Source organism: Grus americana, chromosome 10 (assembly GCF_028858705.1).
Source record: "Grus americana isolate bGruAme1 chromosome 10, bGruAme1.mat, whole genome shotgun sequence".
NCBI lineage: Eukaryota > Metazoa > Chordata > Aves > Gruiformes > Gruidae > Grus > Grus americana.
Genome location: NC_072861.1, coordinates 2,527,952 through 2,551,600, shown reverse-complemented (window position 1 = coordinate 2,551,600; position 23,649 = coordinate 2,527,952). Strand labels below are relative to the sequence as shown.

General features: G+C 40.3%; 1 protein-coding gene across 1 annotated transcript; it reads right to left on the bottom strand.

Moving 5' to 3' along the window:
* Window positions 1-65: 65 nt before the first annotated feature.
* On the bottom strand, window positions 66-22,024 carry REC114 (REC114 meiotic recombination protein). The gene is made up of 7 exons (XM_054837139.1): window positions 21,757-22,024; window positions 21,455-21,663; window positions 20,877-20,966; window positions 7,606-7,689; window positions 3,578-3,772; window positions 1,678-1,746; window positions 66-227 (listed from the first exon to the last, which is right to left on the bottom strand). The coding sequence occupies exons 1-7, from the start codon at window positions 22,022-22,024 to the stop codon at window positions 66-68; spliced, it is 1,077 nt and encodes a 358-aa protein (XP_054693114.1).
* Window positions 22,025-23,649: the final 1,625 nt, after the last annotated feature.

Below are 23,649 nucleotides of genomic sequence, written 5' to 3'. Positions count from 1 at the left end.
TTTCTTTCAGATATTTAATCGCACTTAAAACTCGCGTATCCCGTGTGCTGGGTACCTGATATTTTTCAGCCTTCCGCGAGTTTTTTCAATTCCTTCTCCACATCTTCCACAAAAGCTGGGAAATTCTGATCCATAAGACACAAGCGAATGAAGGGCCCCAGCTCTTGCGCACGCCACGCTGAATGCCGGTACACAAGGGGGAGCTCAGACTTCTTTTTCAGCACAGACTGCGAAAGTAAAAACAAAGGTGTCGCACTGACCTTGTACATCAAAAGGAACAGCATGCAAAGTTTTCCTTTGGTATTTAATAAAGATCCATCTGCCTCGTTGTTAATGCTGAGGGAAAGTATTCCACCAGATATGATCTCTGTGTGTAATTCTTTCTGCTACCTAGCTTCGATCCCAATATAGCTTTTATGCAACTTTGAATTCCTTTGCAATTATTTGAATCAGAAGTGCTGGTTTCCTGGGTAACATGGCTTCCTTGTGAATATCCACTCTGTGGGAGAGAGAAGGATAACCAAGCGCACAGTTCTAAGCTCTTATTTCTAAAAGACATCTTGCTAAATTAAATTATGGGGCTTTTTAAGAGTTAAAACACCCTTCTCATGACCATTTGATTTCCCTCCCGTGTATGCTGAAGTCATTAAAGCTGCAGCGTTGTGACGGATGCTTTTTGGATACTTTGCATAGGGGGGAAAAAAAAAATCCCTGAAGTGCTGCTTTCATGATGAGGTAGGTATGATGCGCAGAGGTGATCCAAGTGGATGGTGTTTGACTTGAGGGGGGGGGGAAATACCTCAACCCTTAATATTTTTGCTAATCTTATTGTTGGTTCGCATTGCAGTATTTTAGAAGGGAAGTTGTTCTTTTATAATGTTGGTGTTAATTTACATTCCCTCGTATTGCCTCTTAAAGCAGAGAATGGTCGTGAAAAACACAGTTGCTAAAGGCAACCTGCTTTGTTGGATCACTCTTGTCGGTGCATTGTGCAAGGACAGTAACAAAGTAGAGGTATTTTAAAGGCTTTTTAGGTTTGAGAGGACAGATTTGTAATGGGGAGCACAGGAATTGTCCCTCCCACCACTGATGTGCAGGAACATTGACCTGATCGTCTGATGCAAAATGGCAAAAGGGTAAGAAGCAACTGCACAAACCCAGAGGTTGGGGAGAGTTTTCTCCTCAACCATCCGATGCTGTACTGCCCCAAATTCACACAGTAAATGAGGAACAGTTAGCTTCCAGCTATTTTTAGAGATGGTTTTTACTCTGGATGTCTGGGTGAAGCTGTCAATTGAATTACGGGCTCTTTTGCTGTGGGTCAAGGATGATTGATGTTTTCAGGCTTAAGCTCTGACCGCAGAGGTCGTTTCTGCGGAGTGAGAGAGTGACAAAACCATTTTATTTGGATGCCACCTCTAGGTATTTGTTCAGTGTGTGGTTTGTTCTCATGCAAATGGAGTAATTACACCACGAAACACCTGGTTTTGCAGTTTACTCCCTAGCTCCAGATCATTACACAAGATCCCTTGGTTTTGTTGGAATAGATGATGGCGTCCTGATGTTGAGCAAAGACACTTACCAGATGTTTACAGCACACGAGACAGCTTGCTCACTCCCTGTGCCCGAGAGATTCAGTTACAGGATCTAAATATTAGGGGTTTTTTTTTTCGTTACCTGCGCTAGCTGTGTTACAGATCTTCTTTCCCCAAGGCTTGTGCAGGAATCTGGTAGAGGCTCATCTGGCTAGAAAATATCAAATGCAAATAAGGGCTTGTTACCGAGCAGAGTGTGGGAATGTGCAAGAAGGGAAGCGGTTCCATTTTTAGAGGGAACGGGAAGAAAATGTGCTCAGCTACCTTATGCAGTAAAAAGGCATCTTTTTATGGAACCTGAATGCACATCTGCTCAAGTCTTTAAAAATGGAAGATGTGAAATAATGGGCCTGTAGTTAAACTGTCATGTCTAAACTAAGAGAACTTTTAAACTACCTACTGGAAGTAACTTTAAAAAAATGCTGTGTAGGAATGCTCACCAGGAGCATGCTTTTTTTCCTTCCCGTGAGTCACATTATAGAAACGATGGTTTAAGTTGTCAGTTCTATTTTTTGAGCAAGGTTTTCGGTCTGAACTTCAATACCACTGGTAGGACTGTTGGTGTTCAAGAGCGTTCTGCCACGAAATACTGCCTTTAGCTTTCTTTCTGTACTTTAGCCCATCAGGAAATGAGCAAAGCCTGAATTGCAGGTAATCTGCTTAAAGAACAAACAATAAATCTTGAATATCAGCTGTTGAAGGTCTCCCATGTGCCTTCCTGGAAATGGTGTGGGTCAAATTAGCAATTTTTTTTTTCCCCTGCATTTTCCCTACCAAATCTAATTCCAGTGTCCAGCAGAGTGCAACATTCCTAGATGATACTGTGCAAATGATGTAGCTGAAAGCTTTGATTATTTTATTTTTCAGGGCTCAGTCTTGGTCCCGATAGCTCTTGGGTACATGATAAAGGTATCCTGGCTAGGTTAGATTTTTATAGAGCTGGTAAATGTGAGCCGCTGGCTACTCAAGAGAGCATATATTTCAGAATTTGTCACCCTCAGAAGCACTGTCTGCATTTGTCGTTTCCATTTACCTTAGGTCTTTGTCTTGGAGAGGGAAAACATTCTGTTCCTACCCTGAAATTGCTTTTAAATGTGTCAGGTTAAGCTCAAGTTGATACAATTGCATATTTACCATGTTTAACACTGCAAAACAGGAGTGGATCAACACAAAAAGGAGAACACAATTCATGGCTACTTAAATGGCTCTGATCATTTTTCTTACCCTGTATAATTTATTTGAAGGTCTGCCAGGTGGTTCCCAGCAGGCTCTGCTGAAAGCCACACTGATGAAATTGCAGACATGGGGTTGGGTTTTTTTTTTTTGGTAACTATTCAGCTCTCATCTTCTGCTCCCTATTCTTATTAACCTCAGCAGAAAGCATCTAAGTCTTCCACCAAACCCTACCTCCAGCTGACTGGGAAATAACACTTGGTGTTTGCTGCTGTTTCTTTTACCAGTAACCTCCTATCGTTGCCTGAGCTGTGTATAAATTGTTCTGTTTCCAGGCTCCATAGCTAAGGAAAAGCTCAAACCCCAGAGCAAAGCCTTTTCCCCCCACCTAGAAATCTCATTCCATATGCTCATTAATATTCTTCCTATGATCCCGTGAAACATGTAGATTAATTTTATTGGTGACCTCTTTGATGCCAAAACAAAGGCATCTGATTGCTCTGAGATGGTTCTAACTCCTCAAGCTTATTGTAACTAATTTTTAAGTGTGGTTTAACTTCTTTTCAGGCACACTAAGAGGAAGATGATAGCCAGGTTCAGCAGCTGACTCCTTGAATAACTAGCCGTGTTCACTAACTAGGTGTAGTTCCCTGCATGTAAACTCAGTTTTGGGTTTCCCAAATTGTATTTCATATCGATGGTCTCATAGTTGTAAGGAACTTCCTTCAGAAGTAAAATTTGTCATTTAAAGATCTAACATTTAAAGATTCTTCTTCTAGTTTTCTGTCTATATGCTCTCGCTTACTTACTGTATGTGGTACTGATGCATTTGGTTCAGTGTCCTTCGCTTGATTTTCCCTGTTAGCCAGCTGACTGAGACTTTGTTCGTCAGTGACCTGAACCGGTACGTACTCTGCGAGCTTCTGAACGCAACCGCAGCAGTGTTCTAGCATCTGTTCTTTTGAATCTCCACCAAACTGAACGCGAAACATGCGGCATTCATTCTGCTCAAAGACCAGAGAGAAGTTAAATTAACTGTGAATTCCCCTCAAACTATTTTGATTTAATTAAATTCCTATTTGTGAAAGTTAGGAAGACGACAATTAAATTTTTGGATCACTGCGCCAACTTAAACACGTTTTTCCTGCTCTATCTTCATTTTTCCCAGCAGCTAAACCACAAGAGTATGCTTCCCAGTTTGAAAATCAGTTAAAAACCCAAGAAAATGGTTAAGTGAACAGGGCTACTTGTGAACGAATTAACGACACTGAAATAAGCAGAATTCACTAAAAAAAAAAAAGTGAATTCTGTGTTCCATTTAGGATTTATGTTACTGTCTGCATCAAACCCAGCCTTCCCTACCTCCCTGGTGTGGCTGTGCATAGCGAAACACGGGTTCAGTTTGGCGCAACTGAATGCTGCTGTTCCTCAAATAGATGCTACCACAGTTGATTAGGAGTGCAAGGAACTGAAATGCAGTACTTGAAATAGTGAAATAATACTAAAAATAATAATAAAAAAACCCCCTGGATAGGTCTAACCCCCAATAGAGGTTGTCAGGCTGTACCATAATAGATATTTTTTGAAGTATATGAAATCCAGGAAACTGCAGTGAAAACGGAGGACCAAAGAGCCTGGCACATACAACTGCTGTAAGTCCGATACATACCGAATGCTCTTGTTCAGGGAGTGAATTAATGGGACTTTCAGTTTGATCTGGAAATTTAAAGCACAGGTAAAGCAGCAAGTTTTCCTCAGACTGACCTAGCTTATTTGCGTCTTTGTCTTTCCGAGATTTCAACATCAAAACCATTTTTTTAATGACTAGACACGCCGCTAGACTGCTGATTACACGAGTACAAGGGCATCTTTCATGTTAAAGATTTTTGTCTCAAAGATGAGCCAGCTCTTCATGACAGCCTGTATGTTTACATGTATGTTAAGATGCTTGTATTGCATAAAATTATTATTTTTTTTTTAGGACACTAAGCATAAAAGCTTGTCTCAGTGTCTTTTAAAGGGAAAAAATGTCAATTCAAACTGTAGCGCTCATTTTACCAGTGCCCAGTTACAGTCCCTCTAATTAACTACGATGTCCACTTACCTGGGTCAGCTTCACGTAACCAAGAACTGATTTGTGGATATGCCAGACAGGTGAGTTCTCATTACAATGACAGAAAGGTCATCTTAATTGCATCTTAATTTGAATTCCCTTTGGAGACTTTCAAAAACACTTTAGTTACCCTTACACTCTACATCAATTTTCAGCCTGGGCTATTTGTATTGCCCTCTGCTTTTTCACAGGGACTGCTGAATACTGAAGATTGTAGTTTATAAACAACAACAGGCTTTAAGTTAAACGTTTTTCTTTTATGGCAAGAGAGAGAAGGCTCAAATTCAGCCAAGATGATGTCAAGTTTTAGCATAACCTGAGTACTGGGCAGGAACACTTAAACTATGCAAAAGCTGAAGTATTTAAGAACCTTGAGGTCACTTGGATCGTCAGATTTGCACCTCTTCCCATGCTGGGAGGTGAGCTCCGTGAAAACAGCATGAAGGAAAACAACTTAATACAAGAATATTAAGAACGCTTTGTCTTGCTACTGCTTACAGATTGCTTCATATAAAAAAGTTTATAGAGGCACATCGAAAACTAATCTGAGGTAAGTGATTGCAGGAGATGGAGCTGTGTAAAGGGCAGTCGCAGCCACGCACGTGCGTCTGACAGGTACGGCTTCAGAATTAGTCGCTCGTGTGCCTCACTGAATAAAATTTCCAGTAGTACAGCTGAGTTTCAGTAGCGATCCGTGACAGGTATATTCTCTACGTGTCTTTTTCCTTTAAGTATATTAACGCTAAGCTGCTCAGAATACAGTTTAGAAACTCATTCTGCTAGCTAAGAGGCCACAATGCCCTATTAAAATAATATTCCTTAAGAAATGAGTAAGTGTTGCTATAAATGCAATATTAATGACTTACAAAAAACTGAGGAGTACAAGATAAATCAGAAACAGTAGTGTAATATTTAGTTGCCCGTGCTCCTTAGTTGCTCTGTGCACTCAGATATAGGAACTGGCTTTTGCAAACCTAGCTTGCTTTCCTCTGCTTGACTCTTTCCTTACTTAGGTCTTACTTAGGGTTGAGATGTAACCCCTTACACGGTCCTGAATTTTTTTTTTTTAATATTTTTGAAGATTAGCATGGAAGTTATATACACTGACAGCATTTAAGGAATCGCTTCAGCTACGATTTAGGATATAAAGCACAGAAACTGTATGATAGGACCACTGCAGCACCACTAAATCCAGTTTAAGTCATGTGAATTTATGGTAAGTAAACATTTAGATGCACCAAATCCATTGAAGACTATGTTGATAGTCCTCTTTTTCTGAACTGTCCCTCAGAGCTTTGTTCTAGCCTCAGAGCAATTGGGATGTTGATTTTGCTTCTTGTGAGATGCAGCAGAATCCCCTAAAATTTTATTAACTGTAAAGGAAACTGATGATCTACTTGTTCATCAGAATTAATTACTGCAACAGGTTGACAGTCATCTTCAGCGATACTCCACGTTTTATAAGAATCTGACAAAAATCAGAGAGCAAAGGTGGTTTGGTTTCAGGCAAGCATAACCCATGAATTTAAAACAGTTGAAGATATTTATGCAGTTCCTAGTGCCACCATTACACTGGGCTTATTCTCAAACAAGAGGAGTCCTTATCTTTAAACAATGTTTATTATGTCTCACATCTGCTTTTATCTTGCAATTAGCAAGGCATTCTCCCCTCTGCAAACTGTATTGTTTGGTTTGTAACATCTTAGAAAAGAAACGTTTATGCGTCTTTCATAAAAGAAATCAGAGAAAAGATCAAAATACAACTAAACAGGAATTTTTCTACTTATTCTGGATATTGCTATTATCTGCAGTTACAGTAACCCGGTCTGTACCAGAGTTCCTGTCAGGGGAGAATGCCAGAACATCTCGGGATACTTGAGATGTTTTTAATGCCTGAACAGTTCTGTGAACCGGGCAAAGAGTTAAAACTGGTCTCTAGCAGCTACTGACCAAGGGGCTCATCAGTGAATTCTCTTGTCAAGTAGAGATAGTTAAACTAGAGGCAGCTGTTTCTGCTGAAACAACAAAGCCTAGGAACTATGGGGGGAGAAGGGAGAGCTCTTCTCATTTTGAAACAGGCTTTGTTTCTGAAAAACCTGGTGAGTGCTCAGTGTAGATGAGTAAGAAACTTCTCAGAGTTCATCCAGGAACCAAGAAAATTGAGATTCATACGTAAGCTGGTAATGATCAAGTGCTGCTTAATTATTTAAAAGCTAACCAACCACTTTTCATGAGAGCTGAGGGGAAAGCCAGAAACCTAGGTCCCTCTCAGTGCCTTGAATACCAAATGCCTGAATCACCAGCCCGCCACTACTGTGCCAGGTGACGGGGGCCACAAAATGGCTAAATAATTGTTTGTGTAGATACTTTGTTTGCCAAAGTGGAGTATGACTCATAGGTAGCGTGCTTCTGTACCTCTAAGAGAATCACTTCATCTTTTTTAATTGTTAGCCATGGCAGATAGATTCTAAAATAAATATCGGTCTAGCTGTTGTAGAAGCTAGCTGTCAGAAAGCAGTCTAAAAGACGTGAATATTAGCAGTCACAAAAGACATTAAGATGATTCAATCCATTCTTGTTTAATATCTAAAGAAAAAAAATAACAGTCTTTTAATTTATACAATTTACAGAATCTCAGAACTTCTGGATTAATTTATCCAATATGAAGAAGCCTTATACAGAACTGTGTTAGCTGTTGGAAATATTAAAAGCAACTCAACTTACCTTTGCCTGTGCACGAAGCAGCAGGCAGTCTGCTCTTCTTACTATATTTAACCACTTGTGGGAATCAATCAAGGAAAAGCCTTCCTGAAATAAAGCAGAACACAAACTACTTGCACAGCAAACATGCAATGCTCAGAAGTACACATTTATGTGATCTAATTTAATCCCTAATGAAGATTAGTCATCTGCATACGTGCAACTTTTATATCTGTCAAATAATTGCCAATATGCAATTTTTACCACCCTAGGAATTAAATCTGAATCTGTAGCTCCAGCAACAACGCTATGTCCAGGTACGTTCTAATTTCCATATGTATTTTACATTTATATTTGTGCATGTTATGGAAGTCTCTGTGAAATGCATAATACAACAGCTGCAACAGAGCTTGAAATTCTTCTGCATCCTCTGAACTTGCCCGAGAGGGCAGCAGAGGGCAGGCAAACCTGAAGAATGGGACAGCAGTTGGTTTATCTAAGGCCCAGAGAGGCATTTTCTCCAGATGGAATTCAGGTAAACAAGCAGCAGCTTTGATAACTTGATAAAGATGTTTTTATACTCCAGTTGCATTAACTGTCGGTCTCCTCAAACAAGACGGATTGCTCAGCATTCTGTAAAAATACCCTCAGGAAGCTGAAAACATGATATAAAAATTGCAGGGCAATGGACTGTGTCTCCCAAGGTACTCCACAGGCTGCCACATAGTCATTAGTTAGCAAAGTTCAGGAGAAAAAAAACCCAAACAAACAAATTTAAGGGCAGGGAGGAAATTACCTACTTGTTTTATCTGAACTCATAATGCTTTCAAAGACCATGAATTTTCACACAGGCTGCTTTTCAGAGGTGTCCTAAGGGTCAAGAACCGCAAGTCGTGTCCATTCTGGACCGCCAGGAGTGTATTTTTGCCAGAGTTACTATCCATCTTACGCAGATCCAGGCTGGGAAACCATCTGCTGTTCTATTTTGGTACAAGAAATCACCTCAGTAAGACACTGCTCTGTTCAACGTGCTGGCACTGGCTTTATAGTCTCATGCAGCAATTGCATGTAGATTTTTAACTGAACTTTTACGAGAAGACTGTCTAGAAAGCATTGAAGAGTTGAACCAAAGGCAAACCGGATCACAGACGCGCAGCTGAGAGGATAATTCTGGAATGGTAAGACAACACGCAAGTATCATTCCCAAAAGATTTGGGGTCAGAGGGAGAAAAGAGTTTCCTTCTGCACTGTAAAGATGGGTGCTGACAGCAGATAAGACGGGCCAGTCATTTGCAGCACATTTCTTTGCACTGAGCGCTCTCAAAATGTCTCAAGGTAGGACTTGCTAAGGTGTGAAATGCCTCAAGGTCAAAAGAAGAGGAAGACCTCATGTTGTGACTGATGGGAAGTACCGAGCTCTCCTCTAGTCTGACAGGAATTAGTAATCTGGAATCTAAGAGGGACAAACTGCAAATGATAGACCTCGCAACAGAAAAGAGCGTCTTTCTTGGTAAGTCGGGGTTCTCCAGCCATGACGCAATTAGGCTGGTGGAGCAGGAGGCTGTGTCCAGCGTGCTGAGGGCACCCTCCTCCCACATACAGCCAGAATCCTCTCTGACGTCAAATAGTAGGAAGTGTCTGAAGGTCAGTTTGTCGTGTAGTCTGAATTTATGCCTGACACAGAAAAGGAAGGCCGTGAAATACCCTTACTCCTCTGCACACGTGGCATTTTATCACCCCTGCCTTTGGGGCGTGCAGTTTTAGCCTCTCTTGGTAGACCTGCACAACAAGAGCTTGGTATATGGACATTAAAGGTGGGGTGAGGGGAGAAGATACTGAGCAGAAAGCCTGAGGAATGAGTTAAGTAGGCTGAGAAAAGAGTACGGCACTAGTAGAACACTTCTAGAATAATCGGTAGCACTTCACATGTCATATTTTCAATTGCACCGTAGAATACGTTACTTTGAAATTTGGCTAAGGACGTTCACGGCTGGGCAGAGCTTAACCTCAAAATATTGTATAATGCTGCAAATGGAAAAGCATCAGCAAGTTAAGCTAGCGACTGCGCACAGCAGAGAGTTACGTCAAAAGTCAAGAATTTCAGTCATGCCAACATCATGGAAATAGAGCACAGCATCTGCGACGGCAAAAAAACCATACGTAGTGCAGAAGAGTTTGAGTGGGGCAGGGGATAGGCTTTCAAGTCAGAACAGAGATATGTAGAACTGGAATATATAAAGCAGAAAAAAATATTTTAAACTGTCCCTTCCAGAAAGGGTATATTCTTGATGTTTATACATATAATCTGAAAGTAAATGTTCTCACTGGTTGGAATGCAGTATATTTTTGTGAAATAAACACAAACTAACATAAGGTGAATTTCATCTTGGCACAAGGACTGACTTCTCTCATTTAAAGCTGTAAATGTTGAACATCTTCTTTCAGCTAACTCGTATTGAGGGGAATATCCATACCTTCTCAAAACGCACGGGCCAGGTCAGAACAGCTCACTCTGGATAAGCAGCCAGGCTCAGACCTGGACAACCAGCCAGCCTAGGAAATGGGAAACGATTTTGTGTTGGAGTATGATGGCTGCTCGTGCTCGCACGCTTACTGCTTCCTAGGGAATTCCATAGGGAGCTTCTACGCTGCCACTTGGTCTTCCTGCGATTCCACTACCGAGCCCCAAACCGCTGTTAGCGAAGTAATTCTAATATCCCACTCTCACTAGGCCACTTTAACTTGCAGCCGCTTGTGCTTACCCTGTTCATTTCGAATGGTTCCAGGGTTTGATCCACACCAACTGTGTTTATTTAAATATAGCTGTTCCCATACTAAGTCTATTTTAATAGTGTTTTTCCTTTCACTGTAAGATGTAGGTAAAACAAATGTTGTCCCCTTAAAATAATAACTGTTTTCAAAGAAATCATAAATGGCAGACAATGTTTAATTTCCCCACCATTTTATTGGTATTTCCCAGGTTGTCATCCTTTTATATGTCCTGTTTCTGAGGTAAGGAATGCTGGAAAACCCCAGCATTTGGAATTTTTATTTACGTACTCCTAATTATTCCACTCCAGGCCCAAAATTTAATTAACTGAAACTTAATTTACTTCAATTTTAATTAACTGAAGAACAAAGCAGAAAATCTTTCCTTTCCTCTTGCACCTTTGGTTGTATATTGTGTATTGCCAAACAAAAACCAAATAACTAAGAATAGCGAAAGCAAATAGAAAAACTCAAGGCAGTACCTGAGCAATAAAACAGACCTGATTTGGCACACGCAAGCTACCTGAAAAAGGAGAAGGGAATGTTTTAGACAAACTCAGGTCTGCAGAACTACCCAGACTTAACTCCATCGTTAAATTTTTACATCAGTAATTGTCATTACAGTCAGGATCCTCTAGATTTTCCTCAGTTCCAAGCAGCAACTAAGCCCGATTTTGCACCACGTTAAGAAGGTCTATTTTGTTCCTCAGGGCTTTTCCACGTTACCTCAGTCAGCACAGACTGTATTTGAGGCTGCCTGAATGAAGACAAAAAAAGATTCTTCTTAATGATAATTCTCTTTTTGCCAACAATGAAATAGTTCTGAATCTGCATACGAAGTTAAGTAAATTAATTCAGAGCAACAAGAAGGAAGACCACAATAAATCTGTCCCTTGTTCCACCGCTCGAAGTTGAAAGGATCTGCCACCATCCAGGCACTTGGCATAGGGGAGATCCGGGAAACTGCATGGCAACGTATTGAGATTATAGTCCATTTGTACCTCTCCAGAAATAATGAATTGACTCTGAATTTGCTCTGGATATACGCACTGTCAAAGAAAAAAGTAGGAGTCCTTCCAGATTGCCGCCACGCTGACAGAAATACAGAGAACTAAGCAGCTGTGGTTACTGTTCTCCTTGAGCAGGCAGCGTCTGTAGGTGCTTTACAGTCAGAGTTGGGCAGCGCTGAGCAGTACTGGGTGTGAGCAGAGACAGATGGCAGTATAAGATTAATCGGGAATATAGACAAAAAGGCAACCTAGAACTGGGCAGGAACATAAGACCTCAAATGTTTACAATTTGAAGAGATAAACAGCAGTGCTTTTCGAAGTGTGATCATTAATATTCAATCATGCACATACTCCTTATGTCATTCTCCAGGATCAGACTTGTAAGAACACTGTATTAAAGCAGAACAGTTTCATATATCTCTGACAAAAATCGAAGTCTCTCAGAGGGAGGACCCTGAGAGGAATTAAGCTGAAAGAGAAAACAGAGCAAGACATGTCCCAAGTATTTTGGAAGCAGGCAAGATGTGACCACACCTTACACGAGGCAGAGAAGCCAATAACGCTGGTTTAGCCTTACACCCATCCAGTCTGTCATTAACTGGGAAATACTTTTGTTCTGATTTTACATTTCGGCATTCAAAAAGCTGCTGGATAACAAGGCCTGTGATCTATGTTGGGAGGTATTGCATGTTATTTATGAATATTTTTATCATTGTATCATCTAGAAACCCTAGGGAACTAAGCAACTTATGAACACAGGAACAGATTGTCCATTTTACATTAGATTGCAAGGCCTTTAGGCAACCCCATCTTAACTAGAAATTAATATATATTTAAGAAATGTTATGTGTGTAACAGTTCAGCTATGCTGGCATACATCATTTAGTTTGTATTTACTCATTCATGAGACAGACGTTTTCAAATGAAACTGAACTATGTGTAAACAATAGCTTAGGAAGAAAAAACATTCTTTGTGCTACAAACATTATATAATCTGTCTTTAAATTACAACCAACGTTTAAAAAGACCAACAAAACCCCAGAATACCACACACACAGACACACATTCTCCAGTTTTGGCTGCCACTTATAGTAGGTTCCTGAAATGCAAATAAAACAGTTTGTTCTCAGAGTTCACAGTTCAGAATGAATGTATGCATTGTATAATGTAATGGATTAAGGAGTCAGCTGGGTATCTCAGACTGGGAATGTGCATTTGCAAGAAATGATGAGTTCAGCATGAGATCAAAGGAATTTTATTGCATTAATTAATATCCCAGTGCATAGCTGCCTGAGTGGTCCTGTCTGATAGCCGAAGCAAGATGGCAGAAGAGTAAAGCTAAAGGCCTCAGTCAACATCTCTCTCGCCCGATTCCAATTAAGGCTGGGCAGCACCCCGGTACGCAATTCCCCCAGAAAACAGAGCAATCCTCTGCTTGCAAAGGCCACGCTCAGTTTCCAGGGAGGCCCCTGTGACAGTTCCTTAAGCCAACCATTTCCCAAGACCCAACTGGGGAGCAAAACTGGCACAGTACCCCTCACGGTGCTTTTGCAGGGCAAAGGAAGAGATTTGGGGAAAGCACTTATTTGGGGAAGGGTAAGATGCTCTGCTGCTCCGAGCACCCCACCTGCAAACTCATGCACCACTGCACAAAACCAGTAGGGATGGCTTCAACAACGTGCCATTTTCCCCAGATGGAGAGAGGTGCTGCCCAGTTACTGCGTCATCCTACCCACAACTCCACACCACGGGTCTGCTCGCCACGCTGAGGATGTAAGGTACACTGAGAAATCTTTTCAGAAATAATATTCACTATCTAGATTTTAATTGTGATTTGTTAATCTACAATACCAACGGTTTTTGACCTCTAATATTCTCGGTACTATTATTACTTAACATTTATGCTGAGGAATGTCTTGTTTATTCCTAGAAGTGACTAATTGGGAAACAAAGGAATGGTAATATTATTTCCGGGTAATACATCTGGCAAAAGTTGGCAACAGAATAGAAATACTGTAGTTGAGAAGACTGTTATTAAGCATTATCCCAAGAGACAGTAAAAATAAGGATGTGAGAACAGACAGCCTGAAAAAACTTGTAAATTATGTTCAAGTATTATACTGAACATCGAAGTGGAGGTAAAACTGAGATGCTTCCAGATAACTTAAGAAAAACCGGAAAACCTGTTGTTTACAACTAGGTGTTTGCTTGAAATTTGACATATAGATTATAAATCAAATGCATGCATATATCTGAAAAATACCGATTTTTAACTCATTGCCTTCCCAAAAGAGAATGAGAGTTGCCATTTTACACTTTTTAAATTAGAAAACTGCTTATTCTATAAAAAATTAAAAAGTCTTCCTTTCATTAATGACTATAAAATAAAAATCTAATTCCAGCTTAAAGATAAAAGTTGTAAAAATTAAACTGTGACCATAATTCCAATCAAATCTTCATTATTACCTTGTAACACACCTAGAAGTAGAAATTTTCGTTACTTGTATCTTTCTTCAAGATCTAAATAAGGCGAAATGCATTAGTTTTTATTCCGGCAGTATGAGCTGTCTTGAAAACTGAGTCAAGAGTAGGAGTGTCAGTGTGACAAAAAAAAATAATCCCCAAACATGACAACTTGTGGAGTGGGGGAAGCAGAAAGTTGTTCCTGCAAAAATTTCTGAACTACATGTCAGTATCCAAATGTGTCACGTATAGCGTCGTTGGGAAGATAAAAGCACAACCGAAACCATGTACTATATGTAACTTAGATCTCGGTGTAAGCATCAGCAGTCTCAAACAGATCTGCAGAATATAGAATAGGAAGTGGAAAGATGTGAAAGGCCAAAAAAAACCCCACCAAACCTCAAGGCAGACAGACAGCAAGCTAACTAGAATAAGGAATAAAAAGATGTTAAGCTCTGCATTATCTTTTTGCATGCAATTTTTTTTTTTTTTTTTTTACCCCCAATCTCTCAGAAGCCGGATCTGAAATTTTGCTTTTAAGCTTGTTTGATTGTGGAAAAGAACACATCAGGGTTGAACTCATTAAACAGAGTGCTCTGTCCTTACAGAGGCAGGAAAGCTAAATGAAGCAGCAAACACAGGACGCACGCAGCCACCCTTGAGACAACCGTGCCCAGGGGACTCGGCAACCGATGAATTTCTTTTGCCAAAGTGCTGGCGCTGCCAGGTGTCAGCTTTCTAGAAAGAGTTCCCCCAGATGGGTACAATAGCCAAGATAAGCCCCTAACTCAGGACAAACTTTGATATTTCATAGTGAAAACCTGAATTTATTTATTTTTTCCTAAACTACACTTTAGACCAGTGACATTTGACCAGGGTCCTAGAGAGGTGAGCTGGATGCTCACAAGTTTAGCTGGCTAAAGCTCTTCAGAGCATCCTATTAATAAGCAAAGCAATTTCTTCTTTAATTCCTGATAGAAATTATATATTTCCCTAGATCAACACCATATGTTAAACTCTAACTTTAGGGTAAATACATTTCATTAATAAATGTCACTACTCTTTACAAACTATTCTAATAGCTGGGTTTAGAAGAATTGAGGCAAGAGAAAAGTAAAGATCAGAACCCCTTAAAACTCTTTACTGCTGCCAATCACCAACACTTAATCATTATAGAACAGGAACATATCATTATATCAAACATAAATGGGGAAGCTAATGCAGAAAGATATTAAGCTTGTCCAAAAAAATCATGTCAACAGCACATGTTGAAATAAGCAAACTAAAATTTTTTGAACTACGATTGTTGTACTGTGTAAGTCAATCAAACTAAGATTCCTTCTCCTCTTCGAAACAGCAATCATAAGACCTTTAATTAAAAAAAAAAAAAAAAAAAAGAACCTTCCTCTAGCTTTGCAACGTACTACCACTAAGCAGCATTAGCAACCTGCTCACTTCCCTAGGTTTCTGTCAAATGTCCTCATTTATTGCACAGGGACCTTCATCTACCCAAGGCACTGCTGTGAATATCATCTCAAAAATTTGGTGCATAAGTTTCAGGCACTGCAAAGAGAGCATCAAGAACATCAGAACGTCTGCTGAATGCTTGCCTAATTAATGAGTTAGAATCTACTGTATCCTAAGCACTGTTAGCTTATTAGAAGTCATGAGGGGACCAGGAGGGCACTAAGGACATTAGTCTACACTTTGAAAGATCGGGTCACAAATCAATTACTCTGGATTAATTTTATCCTATTAAATACGTCCTCTTCACAATTTCAATTTGTTTAATTTGTAGGATATTAAGAATTCTAGCACTGGAATTAATTGCATTGAATAAACCACCAAAATATCATTTTCATGATGTGCTGATTTGAAGGAGGGAAAGGAAATAAGAGTTATGGCAAACAGAACATGATGTATCTTGAGAGTATGGCCAGAGATTGACAGATAGTCCTTTTAAAATTCCATTGTATCTACAGTATGCAGGAATGAGATTTTTCCCCTGTAAAATATGCAGTCTGTTAGGCAACACTGCAGCAAAATCAGTGTTATGTAATTTAATTCCAAATGAGGAACTTTGTTTAAAAAAAAAAACCACCAAAGAAAAAAACCCAAAACACCCTTTGATTTGCATTAAGGATTTTTATGTTCCACGCTCTGAAGTTCTGTTTACTCTCCTCTTCATTCGATTTGGCTGATCACAAGAAGTAGATTGTATTTTAAAAGGCAAGCAGTTGTTTCCTTGTTAAAATAGTTTCAAGTACGTCTCTCGCAGCGTCATTAAAGAAAGTTTAAAGTGATCTTGAATGCATACTCATTCCCCAAAAGTTTAGCCATTAAAATAAATCATTTGTTTTCTTTGAGCAACTGACAGAAACACTCAACGCATCCACAATTATTTGTTAATAGTAGCATGGAAGTACTTTAATGATGGGTTCTGGAGCGTTCACGGATACTGTAATCAACTGTGTTTCAAACGTACGGCACCTTACCACATAGCAGAGTAGGCAGCACAAGGTATTTACTAACCTACCTGGTTTAGAAGTGCTGAAACTCACTGCGTACGTTGTAGCATTCTTTTTGGCAAGAAAATAGTATTTCAACTACCATTAGTGAAAAGATTGCTAGAAGGGAATTCATTAAATATTCTACTGTTCTATTGCTCACGAAAATAATTCTGTAGTCTACCATATGTATTAAAAAAAATCAGTTGTTAGGATATGTGAATATTTTATTGCTATTTTATAAATATTGTTCGTAGAAAAGGATCATATAAGAGTCATAGTCTCACTTGGCTCTAAATGACTAGATTTCTTTAAGAAAAATAAAAGGTTTCTTAACACTCCTGCTTTAAGAAAATAAAAAGGACTAAGAGAATACATAAATACATCTATTATAGAGAAAATGTTTCGAGCCAGGAACACTCGACTATTCGTCCTAGAATGGATCTTGTTAATCCAACCATCAATGAAAGAAAGATTTCCATTTCTACACAACTCTTTCACCTCAGTTTTACGCAAATGGAGTTGTAATGAAAGTTGTTTGTAGATGAAAGGTAGACACCAGAGGATTCACTAAGTAAATAAGTCACACACACAAGCTACGTCCTCTTGTTTTCACGCTGGCAGGAGAGTACGTTGGCCAAATGAGATTAGTTTAGCTGAAAACTAACTATGAAGCTGATCGGCACCGAGTTCAGGCAAGCATTAGTTTAGTTAACACCACTGTTTACTGCAGAAGAATGAACGAAAAGTTCTACGTGAAATACAAAACAGCCGAAGTCTGGAAGTTTACACTTTTCAGTATGTGACTTGGATTTTATTTTTTTTTTTTTGCTGGACTTTTTTAAAAAGCATACACCTACAGTATTATCAGCATAACGTAGAGCTTGCTGGCAGCTAAAAAGGTTCATTTTGGCTTTTGTAAAATGCACACACCACTGAGGAACAGATGCACTCTGACTTTTATCTTCCTAAAGAAAACAGAAGGTACAAACCAAGATAGTTTACATCTCTCAATGCACTGATTTTACTACATTCCTTGCCAATTTTAAACCAGAAGAGATATCTTCTTACCATACTACAGTACTACTCATTTTAAAAGCATCCAATTAGTAAGTTTTCTTTGGTACAGATGCTGGATGAAAAATTTCTTTTTTAAAAAACCTGTTACTTAGGATGATCATGTTAATTCTTGGGGCGGGGCGAGGATTCCTGTTCTATTGTTACTGCTGCAGTCAAAAAAAAAGTTAGGGACATTCACCACTGAATGAATTCTTGAATTTAGTTAGCAGTTCAGTTCATTCTTGGATTACTGTTAGAGGGGAAAAAAATCCCTTTATTATCCATGCACAGAAATTGTACAAAAATACAATATAGTTATTCAAGTTGAGAAGGAAATGGTGTCCCTGTGACACAGATCTTGTGCCTCACTGTGTTCCTGTACGGAGGTACACAGTACAAAGCTATCGTAATTGTTATCCAGTTCCCTCAAAACCAGAAGCCTGTAGAACATCAAACGGTCTGAAAAGTAGGGATTAGAAGATAGATCAAAAGATTAGACATCAACAACTTAAAGGATGCAGTTACTACATAGCAAGAAACAGTTCTGTAGGTACATCAGAGGGAATTTCAATGCAAGTAAGGCAGCACGTAGGTGTTGGAGAACACCTTGGCAATAAAAAGGAAATTCTCGGTAGCCCAGGTCAGCAAGCAGAAATGAACAGACACAGTAAAAACACAAGCTGAATCATTCCAATAATTGCAGCGTTCTATCAAACTTGATACGTTCCCTCTGGAGCAGAAACTTTCACATTATCCTCTGTGACAAAATGTCCGTTATAATGGACCCCCAGTGAGAGGATTTGGTCTGTGACAGATTCAAAAGAACTATATGTACTTAGTCGTGCAAAGCCTGTTTAAATATTGTGACAGGTTTCTGACAACTCCTGAGAGCTGGAGACTAGAGGGAGATAGAACCAGTGAGATTAACCATTTCTACAGGCTGATTATTTCTACAGCAATAACACAGACTGCACAGTATTGCAACTTTTTTTTTAATATGGCATCTCAATAAGGAGTTTGCAAAATTTCACCAGTGGCCTGCGCAGTTCTGGCTGGCATTGAGTCTACCGCATTGTAAGCTGCTCCCGCTGTCCAGATCCTGTTGTCAACAGCATCACAGTGGTGTAAACTGTCCTTGGACAATGATACTGAGTTTCTAGTGTCCCTGCTAATTGAAGAAAACCATTCAAAGATCCAGTAGTGGTCATATGTACTTTGATATCGATGCTGTTATCAGCTACTGGTCAACAGCATCACTGCCTGTGCTGCCTTTTTCAGCACAATCCCTGTGCATCACCTTTCTGATTGATGATACTGGCTGCTACTCCTCAGAGTTTTCTTCAAAGCCTGAAAAGATACCTGTAGATTGGGATTGTCCAGGGAAGAAGAATTTTATCACTGAGCATCAGTCTTGCATAGCGTTTGGAAAAGGGTTGCGTTTCTGGGAGGACGTGTGCCTAAGGAACAAGCCTAAGGAGTAAAGCTAAGCTAGGCGTGCTGGAGCAAATCCCTTGTAAACAGGAAACCTAACATAGTTCTGAAGGTGCCTGACCGTGTTCAGAACGACCAGATTGGGTATTTGCAAAGTTTTTGAGTTTAAGAGGAACGGTGGGAAGACTGCAACTGCTCCAATCTCCAGGAAATATCAATAGGCATAGGGCATGTCGTACCGATGTATTTCACACTAGGTTAGTTCTGTCTGCACAGAATATACCTGCAGCATGATCCCAATTACATGCACTCGAAAAAGTGCGCCCAAAGGAATTAACAATTGGGTTTTAAAATGCATATGACATCAGTTTTGTATACTTTTCCTCTAAAGCTTAATAAAATGGTGTTGGTGTTGGCCTTAAGGTTGGTATAGAAGCATTGCTAAAATAAATGCTGTTTTTCTTTAAAAAAATGAAACGACTTCTTTTTTCTTTTGAACTCTCAGTATTAGATACCAGTCACATTTACTAAGCATGTCTGTTCCACCTCTATTCTGCACTATTCTTAGGCTGTGATCGTTACTGCAATATCTTAGTGTCTCTTCGAAGCTGAAACGAACCTGATGGATGTCAGAAATTCCTCATCTGGCATTTCAAGCAAGGCAGCTGCCTGAAAGCTTCACTAGCCACTAAACCCAAGAGCTGCAAGAAAGTGCTTTTCTCAGCCAAGTCTTTATAAAGCTTTTCTTTTACTTCCCGCACTCATCCCTTACCACAGCACGCTTTTATCTGCCCGTTGTTACTTGCCAGATGCAGTCTTTGCCAGACGCAGTCTTTGAAGGGCTACAGCATTTGTCTGTGCCTTTTTCGCTCTTTAGTTAGTTATTAAAATTTACTTTCAGTTAGCCTTTATATGGTTATTTCAAGGACATTCTATAAAGTAATATGAGCCTACTAGTTACTAAACACTTACAGCTGTCTCATCGGGATACTGAAAACAGGACCAGCCCCAGGAGAGGTGCATTCTGCACTGATTCATTCCAAGCAGAATTTGGCAAGAGATAGCAGCAAGTTTCATTTCAGTTGCGTTTCTTTTACCTATCTGGACCATCAATTACTCCATCCCTTTTTTCTTATTCAACACAACTGCTGAAATACTTTCCAGTTTTACCTTGTCCAAGAACATTTAACTTCTCCTCACTAAATATGTGAGCCAAATATCACGTCTTGTATGAGGGATATCCAGACTGACAGCTGACAGCTCTCTGTTAGCTCATTCATTATCTATTCAATACCCTTAACACACTCATAGGCCAAAAAAATTCAAGGGTATCCTTGGTTCTCCCCCTATACTAACAGAAATACCTTGTAAGTTTAAGATCTTTTAAGAGGCACAGCAAAAACTAATTTAAAAGTTTATACATATTTAATGCTACAATATACTCTCTTATACATTCTGTTAACCTCTTTGGTGTCATTGTGAAATCTCTAGTTCAGTAGCTGGTCATGCTTAAGTACAGGCTACAGGAAAATCCGTTGACGCAACTCTGAAGTTGTTGTTTTGTCTCCGTGAATATAATATGTATGTTAGATCACATTACTCAACATAGGAAAAAACCCCACCATACCCTTTGATAAGCCAAAATCCTAACAGGTCATTGGTGAGAAACTATCTATCTGGATCATACAGCAAATTTTATAGGGTCTAATAGTTATAGTTTTATCTATTTCTTAACAGTGTATTTTCTCTTTTTTCTTAGGCAGAAGAATCATGGAAAAAACCAAACGCGTATCTTGCAACACCAGCAGCACTTAGTATTACATCTTAATCTAGATTTTTGGAGCCACAGAAGAAACACTGTTCCTCAGTGTGAAATAATGCCTTTAGTATTATTCTGGTAAGCGTAGAGAGAAAGCAGCACATGAGAATTACCATGAGCAAAATAAAATTGGCAGTTTCCTTTCAGTGAGAGAGAATGTGAAGCTGCAAAGGGAAACAAAGTTAATACTGATGCTAACCTGAATGGAGAAATGTTCTTTATACGTGAGAAACTTACCAGTACTGTTCGCCCTTGGGAAATAAAGAAATGGCCAGATACAACAATGGTAAGGATAAGATGGCCTGATTCTTCATTTGATTCAAAAACCTTTAAAAAAGATAGAGAAAATAAAAATCTAGCCCTGTAAGCACAGAATGCACATTTTCCATTTCTAGTGCAAATTAAGAGGTTTCAAAGGATATGCTAGAAGACAGGTGTGTAATTTACCTCCGAGTAATGGAACTTGCCTTGCACTCCCACAGACAGGAGGCGCATTTAGGAATATTTTACTAATTATAACTCCACATACAAATTTAACTACTTTAAACAACCACCTGGACTCTTCCAACTTGATCTATAGTTTTTAATACCACAGGTCACTGCCGGAGGAAGGAATAAAAAAAAAAGGGGGGGCCACTAACTACTGTATCATTGATGTGTTTAATCATGCACGAAGCAAAATCTCCCCCGATTCCTGCATGAGCAGCAAGAAACACGCAAAAGCCTCACTTATTACTGCTTATTACACAGCGGCCTCCTAGACCCCACTGGAGCCAGTTATAGCAAAACCAAGCAGCCAGCCCCCCGGCTGTCACCTTCCACGAGGAGGTGTTTTGCCCTTCGTCTTCGCCCTCCTTCGGGGGTAGGAAGCGGCCGTAGCGCTTTAGGGGCCACGTTGTGGCACTACAGAGGAGGGAGGAGGCCTGGCCCGGCTCGGAGGTGCAACCCCCGCCCGCCACCGCCATCGCTGCCCTGAGGGGACCGCGGTGCGCAGCAGGAGCAGCAGCGCGGCGGCGGCGGCTGGCTACCGGGAGTTGAGAGGGAAGCAGGAGCCAATAGGAGGGTAGAGAGGGCGCGTGGGGGGAATTGTTCACCAATCAGCGGGCGGCAGAGAAACGAGAGCCAATGAGGTAGCGAGTTAGGGCTCGCGCGGGTCTTTTTCTAGATCGGTCGCAGGAGCCGCCGTGCTGTTGCTTCGCTCTCCTCAGGGGTGCATGATGCCCTGTCTGTCTCGTTCCCGTCTCCTTTCGACGGTGCCGCTTCTCCGAGGGGAGCGCGGCTACTGCCTCCCCCTTCTTCCCACAGCCTCCGGGTGTACCGATGTGGCGGGACCGCCCGGCGGTGCTGAGGGAGAGAGAAGCCCCCGGGGCACGCGCGGCGGCCATTTTGTTGGGGGCTGAGGGAGCGCCATCAGGGCCGCGCAGCGCGGAGGAGGCGGCGGTGTAGCTGCTCGGTGAAGTGCCTGTGGAAGCGGGCCATGATAGCAGCATGCATCCTTCCTCAGGTGAAATACGTTCAAGTCCCTGTAGAAAAGTTGTCCTAAACTCTCTAAATTGCCTTTTTGGTTTCTTGGTGCAAGGTGGTGTGTTCACTTCCCAGAACTTTAGCAGCACTTTTGTGATACCTCAAGTGGGAGCTGTGTTAAATGTCAAAAAGCAGCTCTCTTTTCAGTGTGTGTTGCTTGTTGTTAGCTAGCCCAGGTTTGTACAGCTGGATTGATAAAATTGCACTCCTCTCCCTTCCCATTTTGCTTCCTCTCTTCTACTAGGTTGCTCCTAGAATTATGTAATACTACACTTTCTCTAGAAAAAGAGGAATGCTGAAATGACTCATAATATAAGACTGCACTTAGGTATTCCATTTATAGTACATACCTTAGCCCATTAACAATAAAAACGTGTATTAGCCAGTCAAGGTCATTGAGGGGGCATGGAAGAGGCAGTTAGCATTCAGGAAGATGTGCATGAGAGTCTATTTACCTGAACGGACTTGGGGATCCCAGTCACCACCAGCTGCTGTTAAACCATCTACATGCTGGAGGGTGCTATGTCAGTAGTTTTAATCCCAGTTCTGAGCATTGCCTGCTGCCAGCAGCACATACTCGATCAAGATGAAGCTTGGCTAAATAGTCGCACTTCTTAAATTAAGCAGAACAAAGAAGTTTATGCCATTTTTTTTGTTTGGTTTTGTTACCTTTATGGTTTGCACTTACGTTGCTGTTTTGGCTGATATGAATAAGGTTAAATTGAATGAGTAACTACTCTTTCATCTGAAATAAAACTTTTGGGTACAAGGTTAACCTATTACTTAAACTGCGATAGTTTCATCTGTTAGAAAATATTAGATTGATGTTTATGTCATGTGGCCATTGTGTTTTTCATCTGATGTTATACCCCGAGAGCCAGATGAACATCTGAGGAACTATTTCCATAGTAAACAATTTTACTATGTTTTCGAAAGGAAGATGTTTATCTGAACGTTTTGCAGCTAGGAAAACACAGGCAGAAAGGCATTAAATGACTTGACAAGGTCATCCAGAAAAATCAGTAATGAAACAGGGAATACAGTGTGGGCGTCCTAGCTGCCAGTTGCTTTCTCTAATCACTGCTTCCCCAGGAGGATTTCTCAAATTGCGCTTGTCAAATATTCAGAATTGGCCTGTAGACCTGGGACTTTCTTGGAAACTACAGAAGCAGCTAAATATTATTGTCAGAGAACGATAGTATGAGTGCATATATTGAATCTGTTTTCCCCTAATTCAGCTGAAGTTCTGTGGAAAATACTTTGCGGCATCTTCTAGTGTCTGGTTTCCAAGAGTGATTTCTGGCTGACGTGCTAAAGGCTTCTGTAAGAGGAAAATGAAAACTCAATCTTTTACCAAACCAAAAATTTGAAAATGTGGTTTTGAAAGAGGCAGAAGTAAACCAAGAGCATCAGATGCTCCCTACCAAACCCTTTAAAAAGAATGTATTATTGAAACAGCACATGAAAAGAAGGAATTGTTAGGAGA